Source organism: Labeo rohita, chromosome 6 (genome assembly GCF_022985175.1).
Source record: "Labeo rohita strain BAU-BD-2019 chromosome 6, IGBB_LRoh.1.0, whole genome shotgun sequence".
Lineage (NCBI taxonomy): Eukaryota > Metazoa > Chordata > Actinopteri > Cypriniformes > Cyprinidae > Labeo > Labeo rohita.
In genome coordinates, this window is record NC_066874.1 from 16,633,092 (window position 1) to 16,660,614 (window position 27,523).

General features: G+C 37.9%; 3 protein-coding genes across 6 annotated transcripts in view; all 3 read left to right on the top strand.

Moving 5' to 3' along the window:
• The first annotated feature begins 4,907 nt into the window (after positions 1–4,907).
• Positions 4,908–13,419, top strand: LOC127166713 (rho guanine nucleotide exchange factor 5). Its single transcript, XM_051112199.1, has 12 exons — positions 4,908–5,271; positions 5,433–5,576; positions 5,932–6,033; positions 6,120–6,739; positions 6,818–6,978; positions 8,682–8,834; positions 8,986–9,115; positions 9,759–9,833; positions 9,943–10,032; positions 10,146–10,297; positions 13,106–13,283; positions 13,414–13,419. Exons 1-12 carry the CDS (start codon positions 4,908–4,910, stop codon positions 13,417–13,419), a joined length of 2,175 nt encoding a protein of 724 aa, XP_050968156.1.
• A 5-nt stretch (positions 13,420–13,424) lies between these two features.
• LOC127166418 (ephexin-1-like) lies at positions 13,425–15,075 on the top strand. Its single transcript, XM_051111674.1, has 3 exons — positions 13,425–13,486; positions 14,112–14,216; positions 14,312–15,075. Exons 2-3 carry the CDS (start codon positions 14,186–14,188, stop codon positions 14,503–14,505), a joined length of 225 nt encoding a protein of 74 aa, XP_050967631.1. The 5' UTR covers positions 13,425–13,486; positions 14,112–14,185; the 3' UTR covers positions 14,506–15,075.
• Positions 15,076–16,104: 1,029 nt separating this feature from the next.
• farp2 (FERM, RhoGEF and pleckstrin domain protein 2) overlaps positions 16,105–27,523 on the top strand; it is a 73,326-nt gene continuing 61,907 nt past the window's right edge. For all 4 annotated transcript variants that reach the window (XM_051111656.1, XM_051111653.1, XM_051111654.1 and 1 more), the window contains exons 1-2: positions 16,105–16,190; positions 18,412–18,669. In XM_051111656.1, coding sequence (XP_050967613.1) covers positions 18,466–18,669 — 204 coding nt within the window. In that variant the 5' untranslated portion in view covers positions 16,105–16,190; positions 18,412–18,465. The remainder of the gene's footprint in view (positions 16,191–18,411; positions 18,670–27,523) is intronic.

Sequence of the window (27,523 nt, forward strand, 5' to 3'; positions counted from 1 at the left end):
TTTATTTATTACTTGTTGTCAGCGTTGTTTAGTTATTGTCCTTGTGTTCATTGAGTTTTCAGTTGGCCTGTTCCCCTGTGACCTAGTTTTCCTTTGTTCCGCACATCAATATTGCATCATTTTTGTCACAATGAACAACAGTAATTACTGTACTTGCATTGTAAGGGATAGATTTAGGTTTGGGTTAGTAAACGTTAGTGGATGTTAACGTTGTGTTGCGGCCCGGGAAAGCTACGACCTGGTGTTGTTCGCCCTGGGGTTCGCACTTCTTGTTGTCATGTCTCCACACGGCGATGAGACCATTAAGTTCCTGGACCTCCCAGACACCACCGGGACTGAACTGGAGGGAGGCCATGTTTCGGTGTCTGGAGAGCATCCTACCGCAATCCAGAACATGACAAGGCCCAGAGCCCAGCCCACCATCACCCTGCTGAGCAAGAAACTGCGCTCACTGCTGACAGCAAGCCAGAGTCCGCCGCGACCGAGGATCTGAGCTGAGGATCGCCCTGGAGCCAGAGCCTGTGACAACAGACCAGGTGTGAGGCTACAGCGCTCGCTACAGGGGAGAGTGCTATGGACAGCGAGAGTGCAGAGGGAAGCTCCACCCACTGCACCATGGCTGAGGGTGAGCTGAGCTCAGCGGACTGTGTATTATCTGCCCTTCTCCTGTCATCATCAGCCTGCCCTGAACTGTCTGTCTGCCCTGAACTCTCTGTCAGTCCTGTGTCGGCTTTGGAAAAGCCCCCTAAGCCCCCTGATCACCCTGAACTCCCGCTAAGCCTCCCTCTCCCACCACCAGAGTATGTGAGTGGAGCGGAGTGGGAGCGGAGCGCGGAGTGCAGTGGTGTGATTTTTAATGGAGTGAGGAGTGGAAATTTTAAAAGTCGGAGCATTGTGGTTTTTACTTGCTCCAAGGGCGCTCCAGCATTGCTCCATCACGAGTACAATTCATGACAATGATCCATAATATAACTGCATATTTAGCAAGAATGTATGTGTTAAACATAGCCTGTTTAGCTAGTTTGATAAGGATGGATCACTCAGATCAAAAAGAATGTGAAGACTAGGATGAAGGCAATGGACATGAGCAGAAAGTTATAGTTTTCAATGAATTAGTTTGTTCATTCAAGATACTGAATATTTTCAAGTGAAAGCGTGATTTAAACAAGTACAATACTTATTCACAGGCAATCGCTCTCTCAATGCTTTTAAACAAATGTAAACTTACTGTGGTACTTCATCTGTATCCGATTTCGAATGAGAAGAATAAAATGCTCGGCGCACGGAGAGAAAATTGTTGTCGCTCCACTCAGCTCACATACTCTGCACCAGTCCTCACTGTCACCACCGCTGTCTTCTGGAAGCCTCTCTGCTCATCCTCAGCCTACCATCTGTGCGGTGGGATCGCCTTGGTCTGCCAGTCTCCACTGGCGTCGTGGCTGAAGGATTCCTTGTCTCCAACTCCAGCCTCTTATTCCCGGACTCCACCTCGGCCCATTGACCCAGCAGCTTTACTGTGGCTCCTAGCTCCTTCCTCTCCACCATGGCCCTTCAGTCCACCAGCTCTGCCGGGCTCCCTCGTCCCTCCGGCTCTGGTTTGGTCAGTCGTCGACCATCTGCCACATCGGGACTCCACTCCTCTGGCTGCTTTTCGCCCCTCCGGCTGTGTAAGGCTCCTCCTTCCCTCCAGCTCCACCTTGGTCCTTTGTCGCTCCGCCTCGACCACGGCCTTCCGAATCGGCCTCTGCCTTGGTCAACTAGCATCATGGCTGAAGGATGCCTTGGTCACCGGAGCCATCTGCTCCACCTTGGCCCACCGGATCCTCAACATCACCCTGGCTCATCAGCTCTTTGTCTCCACCTCGGGGCTTCACTACCACCTGCTTCGTCACCATCGGTTGGTCCCCTGGTGTCATGGCCCCCTGGTGTCTCGACCATGGCTCCTCTCTCCATCCGCTCCACCGTGGGTCGCCATCATGGCTGCGGCCTGGGTCCCACTTGTCTCCTCCTACTCTAAGTCTCTCCTGTCTTCTCCCTGGCTCGTCCTGTTTCCTCCATGGCTCCTCCTTCCATCGTCTCCACCCCTCTACTCTGTTCGTTGTCGGGGTGTCAGTCCTCCGCCCGAACCTCCACCTGAGTTGTCCGCCTGCCTTCCCGCCACCCTTCGCCGTCCCCTGTCACCATCCCAATCCACTCCTTTGTCCTCCTCCTAAGTCCCCCTCCGTCCTTCCCTCTGTCTCTGTGCTACAAGGTCGCTCCTTTCAAACTGAGACAAACTGTGTCTCATTAATCATCCTCATTTGCCAATGTATTTAGTTCAAGTCTGTCCTGTGTTCCCTCATCCAGTGTTAAAGTTAACGTTGTGTTGCATGTGTTACCCGCCTTCTGTGGATTACCTTCTGTGTGGATTAATTAAAGTCTATTTACGTTCATCTTCTTCTTCGTGTGCTCATTTTACACCGCACTGCTGACAACCAACAAAGCAGAATAGTCAACTACTAATATTATTCTTAATTTTTTGCGATTTCTTTTTCAGAAAATGTAATATTAATATGTCGACCATCCGCCACCTCGAGACTCCTCTGGCTGCGCCTAGTCCCTCTGGCTCCACCTTGGTCTACTGTTGCTCCGGCACTACCGTGTCCTTCCAAATCCCGCCTCCGCCTCAGTCACCGGAGCCATCTACTCCACTTGGCCCTCCGGATCCTCTGCATCACCTTGACTCATCAGCTCGCCTCGAGGCTCCACCACCACCTGCTCTGCTTCCGTTGGTTGGCCCCCTGGAGTCATCAGCCCTTCCTCCACCATGGCTCCTCCCTCCGTCGGCTCCACCTGAGTTGTCCGCCTGCCTTCCTGCCAGCCCTTCGCCATCCCCTCTCACCATCTCATATCCACTCCTTTGTCCTCCTCCTAAATTCCCCTCCGTCCCTCCCCTTGTCTCTGTGATATGAGGTCGCACCTTCCCGGAAGGAGGGCGAACTGTCAGACTCATGGACCTGTTTTGTTGTTTTTTCCTTCCCCTTTGTGTGCTTTGTGACCTGGTTTTCCCTCTTGTCTCAGGTGTGTGTGTGTGGTGGGGGGGCAGTCGTGGCCTAATGGTTAGAGAGTTGGATTGTAATCCAAAGGTTGTGGGTTTGAGTTTCAGGTCCGGCAGGGATTGTAGGTGGGGGAATGTCCAATGCTCTCTCCACCCTCAATACCACAACTGAGGTGAGACCCTTGAGCAATGCACTGAACCCCCCACCGCTCTTCGGATGCCGCAGTATTGGCTGCCCACTACTCTGGGTGTGTTCACAGTGTGTGTGCGCACTTGGATGGGTGAAATGCAGAGTATAATTTCCAAGTATGGGTCACCATACTTGGCCACACATCACATCACATCCCTTTCTTTCCTTAAAGGGGTCATCGGATGCCCATTTTCCACAAGTTGATATGATTCTTTAGGGTTTTAATGAAAAGTCTGTAATATACTTTGTTTAAAAATTCTCAACGGTTGTGTTTTTACCTAACAACACCCTTTTTACCTTGTCAAAATGAGCTCTGCAAAAATCATCCCATTCTGAGGGATTGTTCCTTTAAATGCAAATGAGCTCTGCTCACCCCGCCCCTCTCTTCTCTCTGTGGAGTGATGAGCTGCCCTAAAAGACTGTTTACTTTACCCGCATTTAGCGCGTTTAGCCACGAAACTTGCTAACTAGCATGAATGATTTGTATGAACACAGACGCATTTATGTAGATCAGGAGGCGCATTCCCTTCACAAACAATCCACTGCATCTTTAGCGGCTCAGATGTCGGGAGTAAATGACGACCACTACGTTCATTATTACATCCAGCAACACAACACCTCAATCGCTCAATCAGAGATATTCTTGTCTAACTTACATTCCTGCTTCGGCATCGAAACAATGGAGGTCGGACTGTTACAGTTGATCTGAGGTAAGACACTCATGTCAGTCAACTATCATCGGCCTCTGTCGGTGTGAAAAAGGGGATATTATTTTTACAGATTGATTAAAAACCACTGCATGGATTTTTATCATTATAGGGTAGATTTGTACATACACTGCTAACACACATTAATGTTCAAACAACATGTAAAAGTGAACTTTGCATCCGATAACCCCTTTAATCAACCTTGATCAAACTATATAGTTCTAGTCTGTCCTGTGTTCCCTTGTCCAGTGTCAAAGTTAATGTTGTGTTGTGTGTGTTACCTGCCTGCCTTCTGTGGATTACCTTTTGTGTTGATTAATTAAAGACTGTTTAAGTTCATCTTCTTCTTCGTGCTCTCATTATACACCGCACTGCTGCAACCAACAATGCAGAGTAGTCTATCAATATTATTCTTATTTTTTTTACAATATCTTTTTCAGAAATAGTAAGATTAATATGTTAGTATGTACTTCTGAGATCAGCAGCCCACTAACTGCACGCATTTGTGCATAAAATAAGCATACAGATTTTCAACCATACTTTTCTCACAAAATCATGATTCATCTATAATTTCACACTAAAATGTATTGATATTATGCAATTAATGCATTATTTTTGCTAGTGGACTCACAATGACTTGGGCTAGCAATTTTTTGCACATGTTTGACTCAAAACAAGAGTGATATTATAACTGTGGCAGGGATGATATTTGCATTTGTAGCCAGTTGTGGTCATGGCTGGGTAATGGAATACAGTTACTTTCTCTTGAGAAAAAGAAGTACATGGCATAAAAATTCTTATGGAAACAATGTACTTAAAAATATACTTGTGCAATCCATTAATTTAATAATTACTTAAGTCAAAAGATCTTTAATTTCCAGTAGACATTTTTTATAATCATCTGCCAACATTTACACTGACAATTAATAGCATTCTGCTCCCATCTGCTCTTCCTTACAGGCATCCGAAGGCCATGCCAGGGCCAGATGGATACAGAGAACCGTGTCCATGCCAAAACATTCCTGCATTTAAAACCTACTGTCCCCCTAAACCTCCGCTTAAGGGTGAGAAATGGCGCAGAGGGACAGACTTTATTTTGAAGAGAGATGTCCAAGAGAAGGACCACCAACACCAGGCCACCCAGAACTCCACAGCAGTACAAAACCCACGCCAAGAAATTGCCAATCATGGTCTGGTCGTTCCCCCAAAGATAAAACCAATCCCAAAACCTCGTCTTCTGAAGACACAGTTCCATGTAGACCAATCACAGCCTGCCTTTAATATCAATAATATTAATGTGAATTATGTTGCACCTGCATCAGACCCAGCTTGTTCAGGTACACATATTTTACTTTTTTAGAGAATGTCTAATTTCAATTTCTAAACATAAACTCATTGAGCAAAACCAGTCCTGCATGGACAACATCCTACTGTCATGACAGCAGATGTGAGTAAATCTGTGAACCACTGGCAAGGATTCACCAATCTGTTTCTACAGATGGAAAGAATAATGGCACTCATTTGGAAAACTGGAAGAGTCGTCCAAAAACTACCTCACGTAATTCAAAACGTGTCCCTCCGAGCATACCTGTACCTCCCAGACCTCTTCCCAAAGAGCCAGAGCAAATGATCTCCATGACGGGTGAGTGTTTGAATTTATTTCTCAGTGCTTTGAGACTTACAGGCATCTCCCGAGCCAAACATCCACAAGCTATCATATAGCCAGCCATTTTTAGCCTTAATGGTTTGGGTCTAAAAATCCAAGGCCCTTTGTACCTCATAAAAACGCTTTGGAGAAAAATCTGCCAAATGCATAAATGTAAGAAAAACTTAATTTTTAAAAAATTGTTGTTAAACATAAATCACTAGGGTCTCTGTGGCTCCAAACATAAAGACAATATATAAGTAAAAAGCATATGCCCTTTCAAGTTTCTTATGAGAATCTGTGTCAGCAATTTGAATGGAGGACTTTGTGTTATTTATTTCTGTTGGTAAAGCACCTAAGAATGATATTGATGAGGGAGTTTATATAGATGTAGACTCAACACCAGTCCAGTCTGAATGCTCCAGCTCACCAGTGCTGCCCTGCAGACAATCAGGTACTCTAAATCCACCATCATAATCACTATGTAGTAGTCTTTCATCACTGAATCATATTTTCTACTGATTCTCTTGTTATCTCCAGGTACTGAGGTTTGTCCCACTGCCAAACCCCTTCCACATTTATCTCTGTCAAAACCAATTCCTGCTTACAGGGTCCAGAATAAAACCAAAATTACCCCTGAGCACAATGAAGTTGGGTCACTTAGCAACCCTGTCAGGGAAAGTTTGGTTTCTGAGCTACACGTAAGATTCTCAGGAGCAATTAAAGAAAGAGATTGTAGCACCAAAGTATTAAAGGCTAAAGGAGATCACTCTCCCAAAATGTTTAGTAACTCTCAATTAGAAATGTGCTCATTGCTCTTTCACACCAAAAGACTGACTGATGGAGAAAGACTATGTGAAAATGTATCCATCTCAAGTGTTTCCAGTGGAGACAGTCAAGAGGATGCGATAAAATACCAAGAAACAGATGGGGAGAGTCTCTCTAAGAACTTACTTGAAATTTCCCAAAAGACTCCAACAATGCTGCCTCTTCCTGGTTTGGTGGACAAACGGATTGAAAGCCACACCAAGAGAGACTGGAACTGTATGTGTGCTGATACGAAAACAAACTCACTGGAGAACTTATGGCAAGACCGAAACATTGTAAGAGACAGTAGAATACTAAGTCGTCTCAGTAAGGACCAGCTAAAGCTTCAAGAGGTAGGCCTACCTTGACCTGTTTTTCATGTTCATAACCTTTTATTCATGACCTCTTCTCAACCCTTCTCTCTTCTCCAGAACCTGTACGAGGTTGTCACATCTGAGCAGTCCTATCTTCAGAGCTTGATGGTGGCTGTGGAACATTTTCAGGAATCGTCAATGCTGAAAGACGCTTTGGCACCAAGAGACAGAACGTCATTGTTTTCTAGCATCGCAAAGATCAAAGAGATCAGTCAAAGGTAAGAACCAGACTTTGTGTACACAGTAGAAAGTCTGTTTAGCAAGACTGTACAGTGAATAAATGTCTTGAGGAGAAAACATTTAGATCTGTTTCCTTCATGTGTTCATTGTTGTTCAAGGATTAGTTCACTGCCAGAATAAAAAATTCCTAATCATTTACTCACCCCCATATCATCAAAGATGTTTTTGTTTTTTGTTCTAAAGTCAAAAAGTAATTAAGGTTTTTGAGGAAAACATTTTAGGATTTCCCTCCATATGGTGGACTTCAGTGGGGATCAACAGGTTGAAGGTCCAAATTGCAGTTTCAGTGCAGCTTCAAAGGGCTCTACAACAAGGAATAAGGGTCTTATCTAGCGAAACTATCAGTCATGTAGAAGCCTTTGAAGCTGCACTGAAACTGCAGTTTGGACCTCCAACCCGCTGGCCACCATTGAAGTCCACTATATGGAGAAAAATCCTGGAATTCTAATTTCTTTTTGACTGAAGAAAAAAAGACATGAACATCGTGGATGACATATAATTATCAATTTGTATTCTGAAAGTGAACTAATCCTTTCAGGAAATAATAATGTTGGAATAATAATGTTGGAGAAAAAATCTTAAAAAGTCTTAAATCGCCATGAATTAAGGCCTTGAAAATGTCTTAAATCAGAGCAGCAAGTCTTAAATTCATATGATCATGGCATTCATTTTCGTGAGGGATTGTTTCCTCATGTGTTTCATTTTAAAGTGAAGCGAAAGTCTAATTTCTGTGCTATATGGCTTGGGTCACTCAATATTCTTTAAACAATACACGGCAGATGGCGGTATGTGCTGCTTCATCTTTCAAGATTTTTTTGATAATAAAAATCTTCTAGTTCAGTTAGAGAACAGATAATACAATTAAAACTGAATGTGGCTGCTCAGTGCAGTGTGTACTAATTTAAAAGTTAAAGTAAAATGCGCACAATGGTTTTACAAGCTACTTAAAACCGAAGAAAAGAAGGAAAACTCAAGCGAACTAAAAACAAACAATTGCTTGATGCCGAGTTGCCGCTAATTTGAAAGTGAAAGTAAAATGCTCTAAAATTATCTGATGGAACATGTTCATATGTCAGTTTGCTGAACTACACCACTGTGCTAGGACACTTCCACATACATACATTCATAAAAAATGACAAAAATAATTGAAAAAGTGGCTCAGAGGAGTTAGTTGTGAAAAAATCTTTAGCATTTATTTGCATATGCCACTCACCCTAATGTCGTTCCCAAACCTGTAAGACAAAGACCTTCCTTCATCTTTGGAACACAAATTAAGATATTTTAAAGTCTATGTGACATCAGTGGTTCAACTGCAATTTTACGAAGCTACGAGAATGCTTGTGTGCAACAAAAAAAACGAACAAACAAAAATAATGACTATATTCAATAGTTCTTCTCCTCCAAGTCACGTATTCTGCCATTATTGAGAGTACCACGACGCATGCACGTACGTTCCTCTGTATGTAAACAAGGCGCAGCGCATGCACATTCTATGTTAGCAGCACCACTGTAGATAAAGGCAGAAGACGGAATCAAAAATATTTTAATAATTTTTGTTCTGAAGGGTGAACAGAGCTCTTATGGATTTTGGAATTGTCATTAATTAATAATTAATGACAGAATTTTCATTAAATGTCCAAAATTGTCTGAATACTTATCTATATGCAAATTCTTTTTTTAGTTTCTTGGATGTGATGCTGCTGGAGCTGGCCTCAAGTGTATTCTGCGATGTAATCTGTGATGTTGTACACCAATATGCTCTTGGGCCCTTTGATGCTTATATAAATTACATCCGTAATATGCCCTATCAGGAGCAGACATTACACAACCTTGGGTAAAAGAATAGTGCTTGATGTTTATGTATCATGAATATTAGAAATTCAAACTGGTTGCATTGTATTCTACAGAGATAGAGACAATTATAAATGAACTGTCTGATATTTGAAAATCTAACATATTTATAATACATATTGTACTGTTTTCAGAAAAGAAAGTCCTCAGATTGTGGAGATCTTGGATAAACTACAGGAAGACCCTCGATGTAATCGCCTACCCCTCAAATCTTTCCTATCACTGCCATTTCAGAGAATCACACGGCTTAAAATCCTAATGGAGGTGAGTGATGAGATGCACTAGCACAGGGGTGCTCAACCCTGTTCCTGGAAATCTACCTTCCTGCAGAGTTCAGCTTCAACCCTGATCAAAAACACCTGAACCAACTAATTAGGATCTGAAGGAGCACTTGATAATTACAGACAGGTGTGTTTGATCAGGGATGGAACTAATCTCTGCAAGAAGGTTGAACAGGGTTGGGCTCCCCTGCGCTACACTGTAAAAAACAAAAAACACAATGTGTTGAGTCAGCTTAAAATAATTTGTTACCCTGCTGCCTTAAAATTTTAAGTTCAGTCAACTCAAATAATTTAGTCAACTTGAAATGTTAAGTTGTACTAAGTGATAGCTTAGATATTTGTGTTTGCTAAACTTAAAAGCTGGGTAAGTAACCCAGCTGCCTTAAAGTTTTAAGGTGAATCAACTCAAATATCTAAGTTGTCACTTAGCATAACTTAACATTTCAAGTTAAATAAACTTTTTCAGCATCAACTGAACTTAGAATTTTAAGGCAGCAAGGTAACAAATTATTTTAAGCTGACTCAACAAATAGTTTTTTACAGTGTAGCACAATTAGCATAAGAATGTTTAATTGTTTTTAAAAAGTTACATCACTCAGTATTTCAAACATATTGATGCAATGCAGAATATCCAGAAGAAGGCTGTTCCAGGGTCAAACTGTGAGGCCTCAGCATTTAGAGCTCTAAAAGAGATCTCCAGGGTATGAATGTCAAACTGCTCTGCTCCGACAAAACATGTTCTGAATGTGTGCTATTGTATAAAAATCAGTTTGCTACATTGTTTATGATTTGTGCTGTTTTCACCTACAGCTACTGGAAGCTTGCAATTGGCAGGTGGGCAGAATGAAACAGATGGAAGAAATAGTGCAGATTGCTAACAAGGTTGAGTTTGCGTGCAAGGTAGGTAAACTGGTTTCATGTAATGTATATTGTACGTGTAATTTACTCTTTTCATCAATGTCTGTCTGTTTTTGTTTTTTTTTTTGTTTTTTTGGTCTCTCTGTCTCTCTCAGGCCCTGCCTCTTGTGTCTTCCTCCCGCTGGCTTGTGAAGCAGGGAGATCTGGTGCAAATCTCTTTGAAGGAAAACATGTTTGGTCAGAGAAAACTGTGTCCTGTACTTCTGTTCCTCTTTAATGATCTGCTGCTGGTGGCCACCAGGAAAGGGTAGGAGAGCCAAATCAATTAGTTAGTCAAAAGAGCTGATTTAAATGTTTACGTAGGGAGACGTTTCTTCAGTTTTCATTAGGTTTTAGTTTCTAGGAAGGAGGATTGAGACAAATGAGCTGATTTAAATGTTTACTTAGTGAGAAGTTTCTTCGATTTTGTTTAGGTTTTAGTTTCTAGGAAGGAGAGCTGAGACATCTATAAGATAGAAGATACCTAGAAGGAACTAACCATTAGTTCCTTCTAGGTATCTTCTATCTTATAAATGTCTATATCCTGTGCCTGTGTAACAGACTGGATTGTGACAATGAAGATCGAAAATTGAAAATCCTAATGGAGATCCAAATGTGAGCTTTAGTAATGACCAATAACAGCTAAAAAAACAAAACTTTGCAATGTGTGAGTGTTTGTGTGCAGCTTAAATAGTCCTCCAGACAGGAAACATAGGTGTATGCAATCAGTTCCTTGACATGGGGTGTTATGGGAAATATAGTCCGTGAAATAATGGCAAAGATCTGGGATGAAGTGCCCTCTAGAGGAGCTTACGTGCACTCTAACTGGAGATCGTGACAGCCTGTAGGCACCCAAAAATTCACCTTTAGGGTGTCTCCATTATCAAAAGCTACAGATTCAACTGTTTGCCTACCTAGTTTGCACTGATATTAAAATGTGTCTCTATGTTATGGCCGATAACTAACAAATGGCCAATATTTAAAATCTGAGCTGTTTTATACAAATAAATGAATAAAATCAATTGTTTGAAATTAAATTGATTTAACCATCAAACAGTTATAATGTACAGTACAAAAATTGATATTTATTTTGAGATTTGCTTTAATCTTTTTAAAGAGTGACTTTAATGAGCATTAGATGACAGAACAGGTCATCTAAATGTCAAAATTGGGGATAATCACAATAAATATGCAATATTTACAAATATTTAGTTTAGTGGTAAATAAAGAAAGCCAATAAGTGATATGGTATAGTGCATTTCAATCTATTTATTCATAAATGCTATTTATAAAATAGGATTTACTATACCATTCAAAAGTTTTTTATAAGAAGTCTCTTAATTTCCATAATAATAATAATAATAATAAAATTAAAAAATACAGTAAAAACAGTAATATAATGAAATAATATTACAATTTAAATAGCTGTCTTCTTTTTAAATATATTTAAAACATAATTTATTACTATGATGGCAAAGTTAAATTTATCAGCAGCCATGTTTTCACTGTCACATGATCCTTCAGAAATCATTTTAATATGCTGATTTGGTGCTCAAGAAACATTCATATCATCAATGTTGAAAACATTTGTCCTGCTTAATATTTTTTGTTTTTTTTTTCTGTGATGAATAGAACCTTCAAAAGAACAGCATTTATTAGAAACTGAAATATTTTGTAATATTATTGATTTTTTTACTGTCACTTCTGATCAGTTTAACGGATTAGTTCACTTCCAGAATAAAATTGTCCTGATAATTGAATCACCCCCATGTTATCCAAGATGTTCACGTCTTTCTTTCTTCAGCCAAAAAGAAATGATGGTTTTTGATGAAAACATTCCAGGATTTTTCTCCATATAGTGGACTTCAATGGGAGCCAACGGGTTGAAGGTCCAAATTGCAGTTTTATTACAGCATCAAAGGGCTCTACTCAATTCCAGCCGAGGAATAAGGGTCTTATCTAGAGAAACGATCAGTCATTTTCTAAAAAAATAATACCAATTTCTATTAGGGTTGTCAAGCAATTAATCACATACAAAATAAAAGTTTGAGTTTGCCTAATATATGTGTGTGTACTGTGTGTAATTATTATGTATGTATAAAAATACACAAATTAATTTATATATTTAAGAGAAATATGTTATGTACAAAATATTTGTATTTATATATATTATAAATTATATAAAAATTATAATAAATACATATACTTGTAAATATTTCTTAAATGTATAAAAATGAATGTGTTCGTATTTATATATACATAATAATTACACACAGAACACATACATATATTAGGCAAACTCAAACTTTTATTTTGTATGCAATTAATCGCGATTAATCATTTGACAGCCCTAATTTCCATACTTTTTAACCACAAATGCTCATCTTGCACTAGCTCTGCGTCCATGACACATTGGCGGAAGTACCAACCCAGTGTTTACAAAGCGAACGTGCTAAGAAAGTCAAACGCTCTTTACAAAAAGAGGTAAAACAACGATGTTGGACGATTTTGAAGTTGGAGGAGAAAATTAGACAGAGTCTGTGACCTTTCTAACGTGAATGCTTAATACATGAAGTCGTGGACACGCATCACAGAGCTAGTGAAAGACAAGTATTTGTGGTTAAAGTGATAGCAATTTTTTTCTTTTAGAAAACGACCAGTCGTTTCGCTAGATAAGACCCTTATTCCTCAGCTGGGATTGTGTAGAGCCTTTTGAAGCTGCATTGAAACTGCAGTTTGGATCTTCAACCTGCTGGCCACCACTGAAGTCCAATATATGGAGAAAAATCCTGGAATGTTTTTCTTTAAAACCTTAATTTCTTTTCGATTGAAGAAAGAAAAACATGAACATCTCGGATGACATGGGGGAGAGTAAATTTTTAGGAATTTTTTATTCTTGAAGTGAGCTAATCCTTTAATGCACACTTGCGGAATAAAATTAATTAAAAAATATAACAATAATAAAAAAAAGAAGAAATCTTACTGACCAAAACTTTTGAACAGTATAGATGCAGTAGATGGTACAGTAGATTTTTGTCTGCCTGTTCTAAGGTGTTAATATCTTTTATGAATGCAGGTTGGATCGGTTTGTAGTTCATGACTACGTGCACCGCTCTCTGATAGAAGTGACCGAGGGCAAAGATCTGGAGGAGAAGCTGGAGGGATGTGAGCTAAACCGAATATTTAGGCTTGTCCTTTTGCATAATCACCGGAACACCACCTCTCATCTTCTGCTGCAAACAAATTCAGAGTCAGTACAATGCAGAGAACTGTCAAAATATCAGACACAACATGGTTTTTATGACAAGCTCAAAGCAAATAATTATAAAACACATAAAATGCTACAATGTTTCCCTTAATAAACGTGTCATCTTGTTTTCTTAGAGCTGAAAAAACTCATGGGTGGAGCTCTTGGGTGGGCGGAGAGATAGACAGGACACTGTGTATGAAGAGTGGGGTAAGAATGAATCACTATGCAATGCCAGTTTTTAAGTGTTTGTTTGTATGAGTTCAACAGAAACCAAAACAATTCGTTATACATATGACGCAATTACACCATCTTTGTTTTTTGACTCATCACTTTAACTGGGCAATGTAATGGAAAATATTTCAGTTTTATCCTTTAACTCACCATTTAACTGTTAGCTTTTCCACCGAGTTATATAATGTATTATAATAATCATTTTCTTTGTATTATTATGTATTATATTGCATAGATTGCTAACGCTGATTTGAGGTCAGTTAGGTTACCTCTTAATACCACATAATAACACATATCTATATAAATATATATGTCTGATCATGTGTTTTACTTATAGGTGTTAACTACAGTGTCTACAAAGTATTTTAACTTAGGCAGTTCTATAAATAATATTTAATATTGTAAGATATACAACTGCTTGTGCAGCTACACATTGTCCACTAGGGGGCAAAAGTGTCTGAATTTTCCAAAAATGGAAAACATCTGCTCTTAGAGCAAACAATTAACTCCAGTGTGGATATTCTTTTTAGAGCTGTAAAACAGTTGTGAATAAAAGATAAACAATGTACAAATTTATAATCATATAGGCACTGTGTCTAAGACTGTCCTCAGGTGCGATGTATAGAGGTGTACAGTGGACAACAACGAGGAGAGCTTAGTCTACAGCTGGGAGATATGATTAACGTCATGCAGAAGACTACAGATGGTAGTTGTTGCAACACGACCCTGTCATTGCTAATTAAATAAGTCTAACATCAATGAATGTTTTAGAGAATTTGCATCTACTCTGTTCTTTTGTAGGGTTTCTGGAAGGCCGCAGGGTACAGGACGGACAACGGGGCTGGTTCTCCTCTGCGTGCGTGGTAGAGATCACCAATGAACATGTGCAAAGACGTCACCTTCGACAGCGGTATCATGTCCTACAGACAGCCACGCGACTGCTGAAACAACGCAGTGGGGGCCTTGAACAACGAACCACTAAATGCTTTAAATGAGAGACTAAATTTGCATTTTTCACTTAAAAAAGAGGAAAGGACGTGACTTGAGGCCAAGTATGGTGACCCATACTTGGAATCTGTGCTCTGCATTCAACCCATCCAAGTGCACACACACAGCAGTGAACACACACCCGGAGCAGTGGGCAGCCATATTGCTTACTGACTTGAAATAAATGAGTAAATAATTATGTATGTGATCCTGGACCACAAAAGTGTCTTAGTAGCACAGGTATATTTGTATACATTGTATGGGTCAAAATGATCGATTTTTATTTTTTTATGCCAAAAATCATTAGGGTAGTAAGTAAAGATCATGTTCCATGAAGATATTTTGTAGATTTCCAACTGTAAATATATCAAAACTTATTATTTGATTAATAATATGCATTACAAAGAACTTCATTTGGACAACTTTAAAAGCGAATTTCTCAATATTTTGATTTTGTTGCACCCTCAGATTCCATATATTCAAATAGACCAAATACTGTCTTATCATAATGAACCATACATCAATGAAAAGCTTATTTATTTAGTTTTCAGATGAAGTATAACTCTCAGTTTTAAAAAATTGACCCTTATGACTGGTTTTATATATACAAGCTACATATAATTAAACTGAACAATCGCCAGTTGGTCAATTGGTCTTGGTTTTTATATATATATATATATATAATATATATATATATATATATATATATATAATATGAAGAGTTCAGAAGATGCAAAATCAGCTAAAAGCAATCTCGGTCAAAAATGAGATAATGATACTGTGTGAATGTATCATTAAATTCCAACCTCAGCCCAATCAGAAGTACCAGTACTTACATAGAAACCTATACAAAGTAGCCAGAGAGAAATGCTAATTTTAAAGAAACACGTCAGATGGATTTAGAGGCTTTTGTATCTGAATTCTTCATATATATATATATATATATATATATATATATATATATATATAGTGTTTGGTTTTAATGTGGTCAGTGCTTATTCTTGCTCCAGCTTGCAAACTGGAGTTGCTGTATTTGTTTTACTGTGCAGGTCATACGTGTTCCCTCCTGTTATTTTCCATTCTGTTTAAATAAATTTTGTAATGATAATCCATATCCGTCTATTCACTTTTTGTTCATTTAACACCTCAACTTTCCACACTAATTTGAATGACACCTTACATGCGAAGCTTAACGTTTCCCTTATTTTGCAAATTAACAAACAATATTTCATTACTTGGCATTCCTGTAATTTTACATTTCCTGGAAATACGATACAGTGCGGAGACACAGCTAGAGATTAGACACAAGAGTTTTGAATGAAAACTAGAGTTTTTTGTCTCCGTAACTAGCTTAGACGGTACTTTAGGCAGCACTCCAACGGAAAACACTGGTTTGACTTTTGTTTTTGTATCTGTTAAATACTATTTAATGTAAATGTTTCATTTATTAAGCTTTAAATTATTATATTATATAAACAAACTACATGGCGTTTCGAAACCAATCAAATTAATCCGCAGGTACGCCGCTCAGCCAATAGCTGCCGACCATTTCAGTCTGAGTCTCAACCAATAGAAGGCAGGATCTGTCTGAAGTCGTCCAATCAGAGCGCAGCTCTGGCCGCAGTTCGCCTACAACGACGGTCGGACGTGTAACTCATATAGAGTTGAAGAAACACCAGGCGAAAAATAAAAGGTATGATGTCGATTTATCACAAAATAGAGATTAAAAGCAAATGTAAACTAGTTATGGTGGCTGTAGTTTATTGGAATGTGTCTCAGTAAAGCATACGGTAGAGTTTTATCATCTCTTCGCATGTTTGTGTGGTTTGACTAAACTTTCTCAGTCTTTTGTTTCATCTGTAATCACAAACAGCAAAATGTGTGCTTTTATTTTTCGTCGAGGCTGAGGGTGTTTTTGTCGGTGTTAGTGAAATACGACGAGTGAAATAAGTTTGTCGTGAGGGGTTAAGCTATTGCAGAGATTTTTATCTTGGTTCCATGCAGCTTTATCTCTTTACATTACACAGCTCCACAGTTTATTTCGGCTTTTCATTTAATCGCTTTTAGCATTTTTTTTTTTTGCATTATCAAATTCATCTTGCAAGGAGAGTGTTCTTTTCATAACTAAAACAAAAAGATCAATGGTCACCGATCATTGGCTGATTCAGCTGTAGGAATTGCTCAAACTCTTGGATAAAGTATTCCATCTCAAATTCTAACTTCATTCCTATGAAGGTCAGTTTGGATCACAGCTTGTGCTTTGAAGGCATTCCAGTAAAATTACTTAAGCAAACCTGTTGCATTGAAGAGCCAAAAACATGCTGAATGATGTTGGGTTTAATGAATGTTATTCTCAGTTGTCCCTGTTGCTTTAGAGATCAAGAGAGTTAAACTGGAGCTTGTTTTAGTTGGTCGTGTTGCATTGATGCCTTAAGTGTTGCCAGTGTTAATCAGACCTCATGCAAAGTCACTGCTAATTTTGGCAGTACATTAGTATTTTGTAATGGCTAATGTGGGCTTGTGTCTTGTGGTCATGTCCCTGCTATTGTGCTGGCCAATCGTGACAGGAACTTTATGAAGTGTCATATGAAAGAAAGAGAATTAAATCACACTATTTTAGTGTAAATGATTGTGTCATTATATTGTGATTGTTTGACTTGAAACCTTGACAATTAGTCAATCAAGGTTGACAATAAATGCATCAGCACTGATTGACTCATGCATGTACTTTAATATTGGCATGGAAATATTTATTTTTATCTAAATGCATGTCATTGATCTAATTGAGAATGATTCATCCATGCATCCAAGCTTGTAAATTTTACGTCACAATGCATAACAATAGCTCTGTCGATACACATTAAATAATAACGGAATAATCTGTTTGTAGAACACTTGCTTAGATAATTGCTTTGGCTGATACGTTAATGACGTATCTTTTTCACTTATCTGGATGTTGAATATTGAGTTTACCAGTGAAATTAGACATTATTAATATTTGTGTATTGACTGTCATAACATGAATAAAATGAATATGGTACTGGACACACTACCAGTCAAACATTTTCGAACAGTAAGGTTTTTAATGTGTTTTTTTTTTAAGAATTCTCTTCTGCTCACCAAGCCTGCATGTATTTGCATATAAAATCAGTTGTATTGTGAAATATTTTTGCTATTTAAAATAACTGTTTTCTATTTGAATATATATTTAAATTTTTACTCCAGTCTTAATCATTACTCCAGTCTTCAGTGATCATCACATGATCCTTCAGAAATCATTCTAATATGCTGATTTGCTGTTTAAGAAACATTTTTTTAATATTTAAAACAGTTGTGTACATTTGAGTACAGCTGAGTAAAAGAAGAAATTATAGAAATTAATACTTTTATTTAGCAAGGATGCTTTCAATTGATCAAAAGTGATGATAAAGATATTTAAAATTTTACAAGATTTCTATTTCAGATAAATGCTGTTCTTCTGAACTTTCTACTCATCGAAGAAACCTGAAAAAAATCTACTCAGCTGTTTTCGACAATAATAATAATAAATGTTTTTTGAGCAGCAAAACAAAATTTGGAATGATTTCTGAAGGATCATGTGACTGGTGTAATCATGCTGAAAATTTTAGCTTTGAAATCACAGAAATAAATTCTAAAATTCTAAAAATGTATTTTTGATCAAATAAATGCAGGCTAGGTGAGCAGAAGAGACTTCTTAAAAAACATTAAAATCTTTTTGACTGGTAGTGTATTCTGGACTGTTTCTAATTGCTATTTCTGCAGATCCGGTTTCATGTGTTTTCATAATAGATGTGTCGTTGAATCCTAGATTCTGCCATTATATCAATTCCTGTAGAACTGGCTTGAGATTTTGTATCATTGTGTGATTTCTTTGATTGTTCTGTTGTCTCCAGGCAGGGGTGTGTATATGCGTGTGAGAGAAGGGGGAGGCTGCATTGGGAGCAGCTATGGGTGAGATCGAGGGCACCTACCGCTCCTTGCAGACCCCTGCAGGGACACGGCTCGGAGCTCAGTACAACACCGGCATCAGCACCCTGGAGCCCGGGCAGAGCCTCAGTTCGGCTATGGGAGCAGGAGGGAAAGGCCACAACAAGGGCCTGCAGATCCGTGTCCAGGGCCTGGATGATGCTCAGGAGTTCTATGAGCTTGATGTGAGTTACTTTGGTTTTCTCTGTCTGTGTGTGAGATACTGAATTTTTGATAAAGTGGTAATGAATTTGTCACAAATATAAAATAGTGTCTTTTAATAGGCTCTTTATTTGGATATTATTTGGTACACTATTGTTTAAAAGCTTGGTATTGGTAAGTTTTTTTTTTTTTTGTGCTGCATGTGTTTAATCAAAAATACAGCAAAAACAATGAAATGGTGTGTGAAATGTTTATAGCTTAATATAGCTTTATTTTAAGATGTAACTTATTCCTGTGGCGGCAAAACTCTTAAGTGTCAAAAAACTGACCCCAGACTTTTGAATGGTACCATATTTGCTAAAGGTTATAACAAGTTTAAACGGATAGTTCACCCAAAAATAAAAATTCTGTCATTAATTACCCACCTTCATGTCATTCCAAACCTGTAAGACCTTTGTTTATCTTTGGAACACAAATTAAGATACTTTAATGAAACCCAAGAGCATTCTGACCTTCCATAGACAGCAAGGGTCAAGGCACAGAAACGTAGTAAAGACATTGTTAAAATGGTCCATGTGACATCAGTGGTTTAATCGTAGTTTTATGAAGCCATAAGAATACATTTTGTGTGCAAAGAAAACAAAAATAACTTTATTCAACTATGACAGGACCCTTTCTGTCTATGGAGGGTCAGAAAGCTCTCGGATTTCATTGAAAATATCTTAATTTGTGTTCTGAAGATGAACGAATGTCTTATGGGTTTGGAATGACATGAGGGTGAGTAATTAATGACAGAATTTTATTTTTAGGTGAACTATCCCTTTAATGATTCTTCAAACGTATTAGAGGTGATTCATTTTAATCTGTCTTTTTAGTGATTGCCTATTTAGTGACTGTATAATGAATCAATTCAAAACATGTGGCATTTTTAATGCTTTAAATTGCTTATTATATTCGTGCGCTGCATAAAAATGTGCATAATAATTAATTATAACACTTTCCTTTATTCATTTAGCTAAAACAGTGTGGAAAAACATGCATTGATTTATTTTTAACTAGATTTTTATTGTAGTTTACCTTTTTAATTAATCCAATTTAAACCTTTTGAATCTACTTTTGAAACTACAATGGCTGGTTGAACTGTTGAAATTATGCATTTCACATATTCCTACACCCTGACCGTTCTGGTTAATTGTTTGCCTGGATGTTTTGTTTGTTTGATTCCGCTGCACAAATATTGTACATTTTCTATTATGTTTGCAAAGCTACCCAAAGTTTATTTAAAAATAAGCACACACTGTAGCCAGCACACTGTGTTTGGTTTTGTCCATTCGTGGCTATGCTTAAGAATGTAAACGACCGTCTCTCTTGAGACCTTTGGCAGTCTTGCTTTGTGTGCTGGGATGTGGTGGATGACAGCTGCCACATGGCTTTAGCGCTTAAATCCTGCGTCTTTAAGTCAGTTTTACACCCGAGGCCTGAAGTCACTTTCTAAGTGCTAGCCTGGCTGTAGTCACACATCTGACACATGCGTTTTCTGCCTTGATGTTTTGTTTTTATCACAACTTTTAAAAATGAAAAAGCTAAGGTTTTCAGTAAAGATGCATTGCTTTAAAGGAGTAGTTCACCCAAAAAAATAAAAATTCTGTCAGTAGTTACTCACTCTCATGTCGTTCCAAACACATAAGACCTTCATTCATCTTCAGAACACAAATAAGATATTTGTCATGAAATCCGAGAGCTTTCTGACCCTGCATGGTTCCAGAAAGGTAGTAAGGACATTGTTAAAAATAGTCTAAGTAACATCAGTGGTTTAACCATAATTTTATGAAGCTACAAGACGTTAATTGGGGGATCTCGAGTTGGTTTATAGTGATGTTTTTATCAGCTATTTGGGCTCTCTAAAGATCTAATCTAAGGCTAAATCTCTCCAAATTTTTGAGTAAACTATTCCTTTAACGTCTCTCTGGGTTTACATGGACGATTATCTAAATGATGTTAGAAGTTGTGTTATAAAACAATCTAAGTGTTTAGGTGGAGGATGAGAACTTCCCATGATTAGATCAGATAACAATGCGCTTTGAATTCCCCTGTTACAAAGATCAAATACAGGAGAGTGGAAAATGGTCATTATCCAGCTTTATTAGGCTACAGGACTCTGGAATGCGGTGGTACCACCAAACATGCTGTACTGTAGCAGGGAAACCCTGCTGGAGGTAAATGACTGTTCATATTACGTCTAGATAATGGAAGAACAATGGGGTCAGTTCTGGTTCAAAGATTTATTACTCTCTGTAGTGTTCCTCAGGAGTGCATTGGGATTGTTTTCCATTACACTTAATTTAGCTCTGCTAAGTGTGATTGAAATGTGGTATTGATTGATCTGTTGTCAGATGATGTGGATGTTTTATTAGGCAGGCCGTGTGTAGTGATTCATAAGGCAGCATGGTTTCGTGATCTGTTCCATGATGCACAAACCAGTCTGGTGTTGCTCATGAAATGGGTTTGTTTATTCTCAGCAGGAGTGTGTGAGCACATGCACGTGAATTTGTGTGCTCACTGCTTTGTGAGTCTGATGTCATGTTGCCACATCTGTTTCCAAGATGGGACTGTGTTCTCGTATGCACACCCAGGTACACAAGTGTGAAAGCTGTGGGAAAATATCCCAAATTGACCCTCAGGACTAAACTACCAGACCAAAGAAATAAAGACAGATGTGCTGACTTGAAGACTACTGTTCATGTTAGTCTAAACTTACAGAAAAGTATGCATTGTCTGGAGATGGTTGTGATGAGACTGTTTTGATTTACTTTTCCAAATGTACACGTTTAAAACCCCAGGTTTGTTCACTAAATTTTTAAACTACATATTTTTATAATCAACAAGCCGGTGGGTTCCTGAACAACTGAGCAGGCTTAAAGGGTAGTTTATCCAAAAATGAAAATTGGCACCTTATTATTCACCCTCCAGAGTTACATAAAAAATTATCCTGGCACTTCCAAACTTTAGAATGGCAATAGACAGGGGTTTCTCTTCATCAGTCCAAAACAAGCCCAATAAAGTACATCCATCGGCTCTGGTGGGTGAATAAAGGCCGCTTGTAGCAATATAAACCAAGAGGAGACTGGTTTTCCTTTGCTAAAGTAAGGAAACTTTGCTTCCTTTGCTCCTGTAAACAAGCGTTGGTTTTCACGACACTCATTGGTGCATGCGCAACGGCAACGTAAAGTGATTATTACGTTATAAATATGAACAAATTCCAAAATGTCACGGAATTTGTCAAAGTTTAAATTAAATAATCCAAAAATAGGTCATTACACTTAAATCGAACCCCAATATGGACTAGTATCTGTAAATATTACGCCGCAAAAATACCATTTAAATGTGAATCCTGCATGTTCCTCGTGTCTCTCTTTTAATGGATGGAGCAGATGAGAGGTTTTGTTTACTACAGACTAAAGCGCACATGATGCTTTTGGTGATTTCAGCGTCTGTCGTCTCACTAAATGAGGATGGCAACCCGTCAAAATAAAATTCCGGTTTAACTTGAAGACATTGTGCAAGATATATATTACTACTATTACTACAACTACTACTAATACTATTACTAACATTATTTTTTAGGGTATAATCGCACAACATTTCTTCCATGTTTTAATGATTTTAATAGTAAATTCCTCTTTGTTTGCCAAAAAAAGTATGCTTAATTTTCAGTAATTGAAAGATAAATGAAATTAATGTTTTATGCCTTCATTTGATAACCAGAACATTTTAAATACACAACACAGAATTTCTGAGGGTAAAAAAACTTTCATAAGGCTATTTTAAGAATAAATTTGAAAAATGTCATTTTTGTTAAACCTTTATTAAATTGATGTGAAATTGTGTGTTTCATGATTTTAATTAATTAGATGCTCTTTGATTAATAAAATTTAATGTAACCATTAAAAAGGAGTTGGAAAAAAATTAAAACGGGGAAAAAACGGAATCCTGAAAAATAAAAACGGAATTTGGGAAAAAATAAAATGGATTTCATAGGGCCCTAAAATATTATCTCCTCATATCAATAATTTAATGTACTTTTTTTAATAAACCTAAGTTGGCGTAAAACTTACAGTTGTTTGATTTTAGAAACTGGCAGGTCCACACAGTCTGTAATGATTTGCCATGAGGGAATGAATGCTTATGCACGTGCATATTGGGCACCAGTCTGTTTGTTTTGCCTCTAACCCTATTCCCAGTTCAACCGGAAACCCACTGACCTGCTCTCTTCATCTGCGTGCCGCTCCTCTGCCTCGCCAACTTGTAATTTGTGCTGCCATCTAAACGCTGAAGGCCTGCAGCAATCCCAGCCTCAGCATGTATTTATGGATATGGGTTTGTTCTCTGCTCCACAGCGTCTGCCAGAGTTATAATTTTCTCAGACTTTGAAATCAGGGAAAATGTATTTATGGACTTTCACCCCTGTAGCTGGATTATGTGGATATCTTCAACTTTCGGTTTGGGATTTGTAGCCAATTTGTGAATATTTGGGCCTGTTTACACTTGGCCACTTCATTTGTTTGCACTGATCGCATAGCTGATCTGGTCATGAAAAGACCAGGTGCAAATGAAATGCGCTCGAGATGGATTACCATCTGATCAGTCGAACCATTTTAGGAGGTAGTTTGAGACGTACGGTATTCCTGATGCATCTGGCCAAGTGTAATTTGTGTGTGTTGTCTAAATTGTGCGATATTGTCTCATCGGTGCAGACGGCGCTCTCTTCTTTTGGTGTCTTTGATCTTGTGAAGGATCTGTTATACAGTGTACACGGTCAGAAGTAAGCAATGTGTCCATGGCGTGAGGTAATGTGCGGTCAGTTGACATGACACCTTGTCTCTATTTTTGACACACTGCTGATTACTCCAGACAGTTATTTTCATCATTTGTCTAAATTACAGTGTTTTACTGGGAATTTACAGCTATTAATTGTATTAATTTAAACATATCTGTGACTGTAACATCAAATACAGATTGTGAAAGTCTTACTGACCTCAAACTTTTGAATTGTAGTGTGATTGTAGTATTACTAAAAATATTATAGTAATACAGTCCAATCAGTTTTTATGCAGTGGATTTCTGGATACATAGAGAATGTATTGTATATGAAATGTGTTTTTTAGCTGTGGGGTGTAAATGCATTCTTTAAAGTGGTCATGACATGAGAAACCAAATTTCCCTTGATCTTTTGACATGCTTAAAGGAGAAGTGCACTTCCAGAACGAAATTGTACAAATAACTTACTCACTCCCTTGTCATCTAAGATGTTCTTTCTCTCTTCAGTTGTAAAGAAATAGCTTTTTTGAGGAAAACATTTCAGGATTTCTCTCCATATAGTGGACTTCTATGGTGCCCCCGAGTTTGAACTTCCAAAATGCAGTTTAAATGCAGCTTTAAAGGGCTCTAAACGAGGAAGGAAAAGGAAGAAGGACGATTTTGTTGGAGGAGAAAATGAGATGGGACTTTTTCGACATACCCTAACTGTATTGAACCGAATACACAGAGTTCACACAGAGCTAGAAAAGACAAGCATTTGAGCTTAAAAAGAATTTAAATTTTCAATTTTTGTTTTAGAAAATAACCAATGTTTTGTTAGATAAGACCCTTCTTCCTCAAATGCCCTTTGAAGCTCCATTTAAACAGCATTTTGGAAGTTCAAACTCATGGGCACCATAGAAGTCCGCTATATGGAGAGAAATCTTGAAATGTTTTCCTCAAAAAACATGATTTCTTTATGACTGAAGAAAAAAAGACGTAAACATCTTAGAATACAAGGAGGTGAGTAAATTATCTGTAAAATGTTGTTCTGGAAGTGAACTTTTCCTTTAATACATCCTGCAAGTTTCATAACTTAAAATGTTGTCATCATCAATATAAAAACATTTATGTAATAACTGTCAGAAAATGGCTCGGTTGGATCCGAGGTGCAAGGTGACGTCACCCGGGCGCAGTCATTTGCATAATGACAAGTGGATAATTAATTTTTTAAGGCATCCTAGGTCACAGGATTGTTCGGAGTATGTTGTTTTGTAAACGAGGTACAGTGTCATGGAGAGTTTACAAAGAAATATTTGAGGATACCTACCGAGGAAGCCTTAAAGGACCTGCTCCTTAAAAATTTAGATTTGGGGTCAGAATAAGGGTTGAAAAATTTTTTTTTTTTTTTTTTTTTTTTCCCCACACATTTTTGTTTTTTCTTGTGCAAAAAACTTTCTTAACATTATAAGTAAACCTCAAGAAACATTAAAATAATTAAAAATCCATGTCATGACCCCTTTAACATACTTCATCTGCCTTTTTGACATTACCCTTTGACCCACGTGTTCTTTGACTATGACACATACGACAGCAACACAATTTACTTGACTCTTGTTACAAAATGTTAGGAAGCCTGTAAGAAACAACTTTCTTGGTGTTTGTAATGCTTTGATAGAAAAGAGCTGCTTCGCTTACAGTTTTTCCTTTGTTTTTTTTTGTTTTTTTTACTTTTTGAGTTTGATGGCTTTTTAACTCCCATTGCATAATGGGATAGTAAAGTGTCTGTTATCAAGCTTACAGCTAATTGGTCTGTGTCGGGGCATATTCTGTGATGATTTGCAGTCTTGACATTTCCAGTATAAACAGGCTTGGAACACTCGAGACTGTCAGACGTCTGGCTCCCCGTGAGTTTTGGTTCACTAGGCCAATAGGAAGTGATGAGGAAGCCGCTACAACAGCTTGAACTTCCTGTCCCGTCCACACCCGTGGGATGATGCAGGCCTCTGCTCGCTCTCCTAAATAATCACAGCTGTCAGTCAAAGTCACAGACAGGCTTTAATTTACATGTGTGCGAGTTCTCGTGAATTTGTTCTACGTAGTGATATTTTAGTAAGGTTTTTTGTTTAGATTTTTAATGTTTTTTTAAGATTTTAATATATTTTAATCAGTTTTCAGGTTATTTTAGTAATTTAATTTTGTCATCAGTTACTCATCCTTATGTCGTTCCAAACCCATTGTGGTTCTTGTGTGAACGTGCTTCGAAGAATGACACAGTAGAGAAGAAATTGCTGAATAAAGCTATTTTTGTTTTCTTTGTGCACAAAAAGTATTCTCTTAGCTTCATAAATTTACAGCTGAACTACTGATGTCACACAGACTATTTTAACGATATCCTTACTGTCTTTCTCGCCCTTGAACGTGGTAGTTGCTTTGATATCTATGCAGGGTCAGAAAGCTCTCAGATTTCATCAAAAATATCGTAATTTGTGTTTTGAAGACGAACAAATGTCTTACAGGTGGTGAGTAATTCATGACAGAATTTTCATTTTTGGGTCATCTCTTTAAACTAAACTAAAATGAGAAATCTTTCAACTAGCTGAAATAAAATAAGTTTTTATTTCAGTTAATTTTATTTCAAGTAATAAAAATGTTTTTGAATGGTATTAGTTCAACTCTAACCCTGGTTCCATATCTGTTCAGTACATTGCCATTGGAGTGCATGCAAAACTACAACACTGACCTAAATTTGTAGTCATAACAATGACTCCAGCAGCTGTGATGGAGTGGTCTCATCTTAGACCATCGGTTTTTATAATTTAGTTTATAAACCATGCTGTCTCAGCTCTTGAAACAAAGAGAGAACATGCACACATGCAGATTTGCATGGAATTTGACCAGTGCACGCAGCACGCCATTCAAGCCCTACTGTGACCTTCTGAGGAATCTACTGGAGCGCTGGGGCTCTGCGGGGGGAACGGCAGAAATAGATGCCATTAAACGGAGACTGCAAAGACCTCTCGTACTACCCAGAGCCTGAGTTTACTGCATTTTGGGAGAGCCCCTGCTTTTAGTTCTAAATGGAGGCAGAAGAGGTTGTGTGTGGTAGCATGTCACACTGCTTCTCTTACTGAGCTGAGTCAGTGCCAGGACCAGGAACCTTGCCAAATACTCTCCAATAAGGGTCTGTTCACAGCTGCTTGTGGAGAGAGAGAGAGAGTAGAGAGTCCCCTTTTATCTGCTCAATGACACTGTGCAACAGATATAAATACACCTCAGCCGGGTGATAATGTCCTCTTTGTCTAGACAAATACTTTTTATACAAGGCTACAAATTTATCAGCAGTCTGCGAGTTTTAGTGAGGATACATCAAAATGTTACACTTACAGTTGCAACAGTGACTTCTGGGTCAATAACGTAGCTCTCCTCCTTTTTTTTTTTTTTTTTTTTTTTTTTAATTTCTGAATTTAAATTCTTTAAGCACTGCTTTTTTTTGTCTTGTTTGTAGTCAAGATATCTTAAAATATATAAATTAAGGTGCTCAAGATATTTAGTCTTGTTTCTTGGGGGAAAATAAATTTTAAATTTAAGAGCATTTTGCTTAAAGTAATAAAATTTATCTGCCAGTAGGAAAAAAAAAATCTTGTTTTAACAGTATTTAAAATCTCCCCCCAAGGAAACGAGACTAAATATCTCATGTAATTTTGCTTATTTGCTAAATGTATCTGCATATTGAAGAATTCTTAGATATTTTGAGTAGAAACAAGACAAAAACTTTAATTAGCAGGGTACGTACAAGGTGCTTGAAGTGCTTGAATTACTTGAAGTAATTTGACTTTTTGAAATTTAAGGCCTGGAAAACTCCACCTGAAGAGAAAAGTAAAAAGGGCTGGAATTATTGAAAAACAATGTATCTATGAAATAATTGTTTAATTTTTTGTCAATAAGCACAACTTTTAATGCAAAATTCAACAGTTCAAAAGACATCATGCTTTTTTGTTGAAGATGCTAAAAGAGGAGCAGATGAAAACAAATCGATTGAGTCATTTACGTTGGAACCGCTCCGATTGATTCAAACTA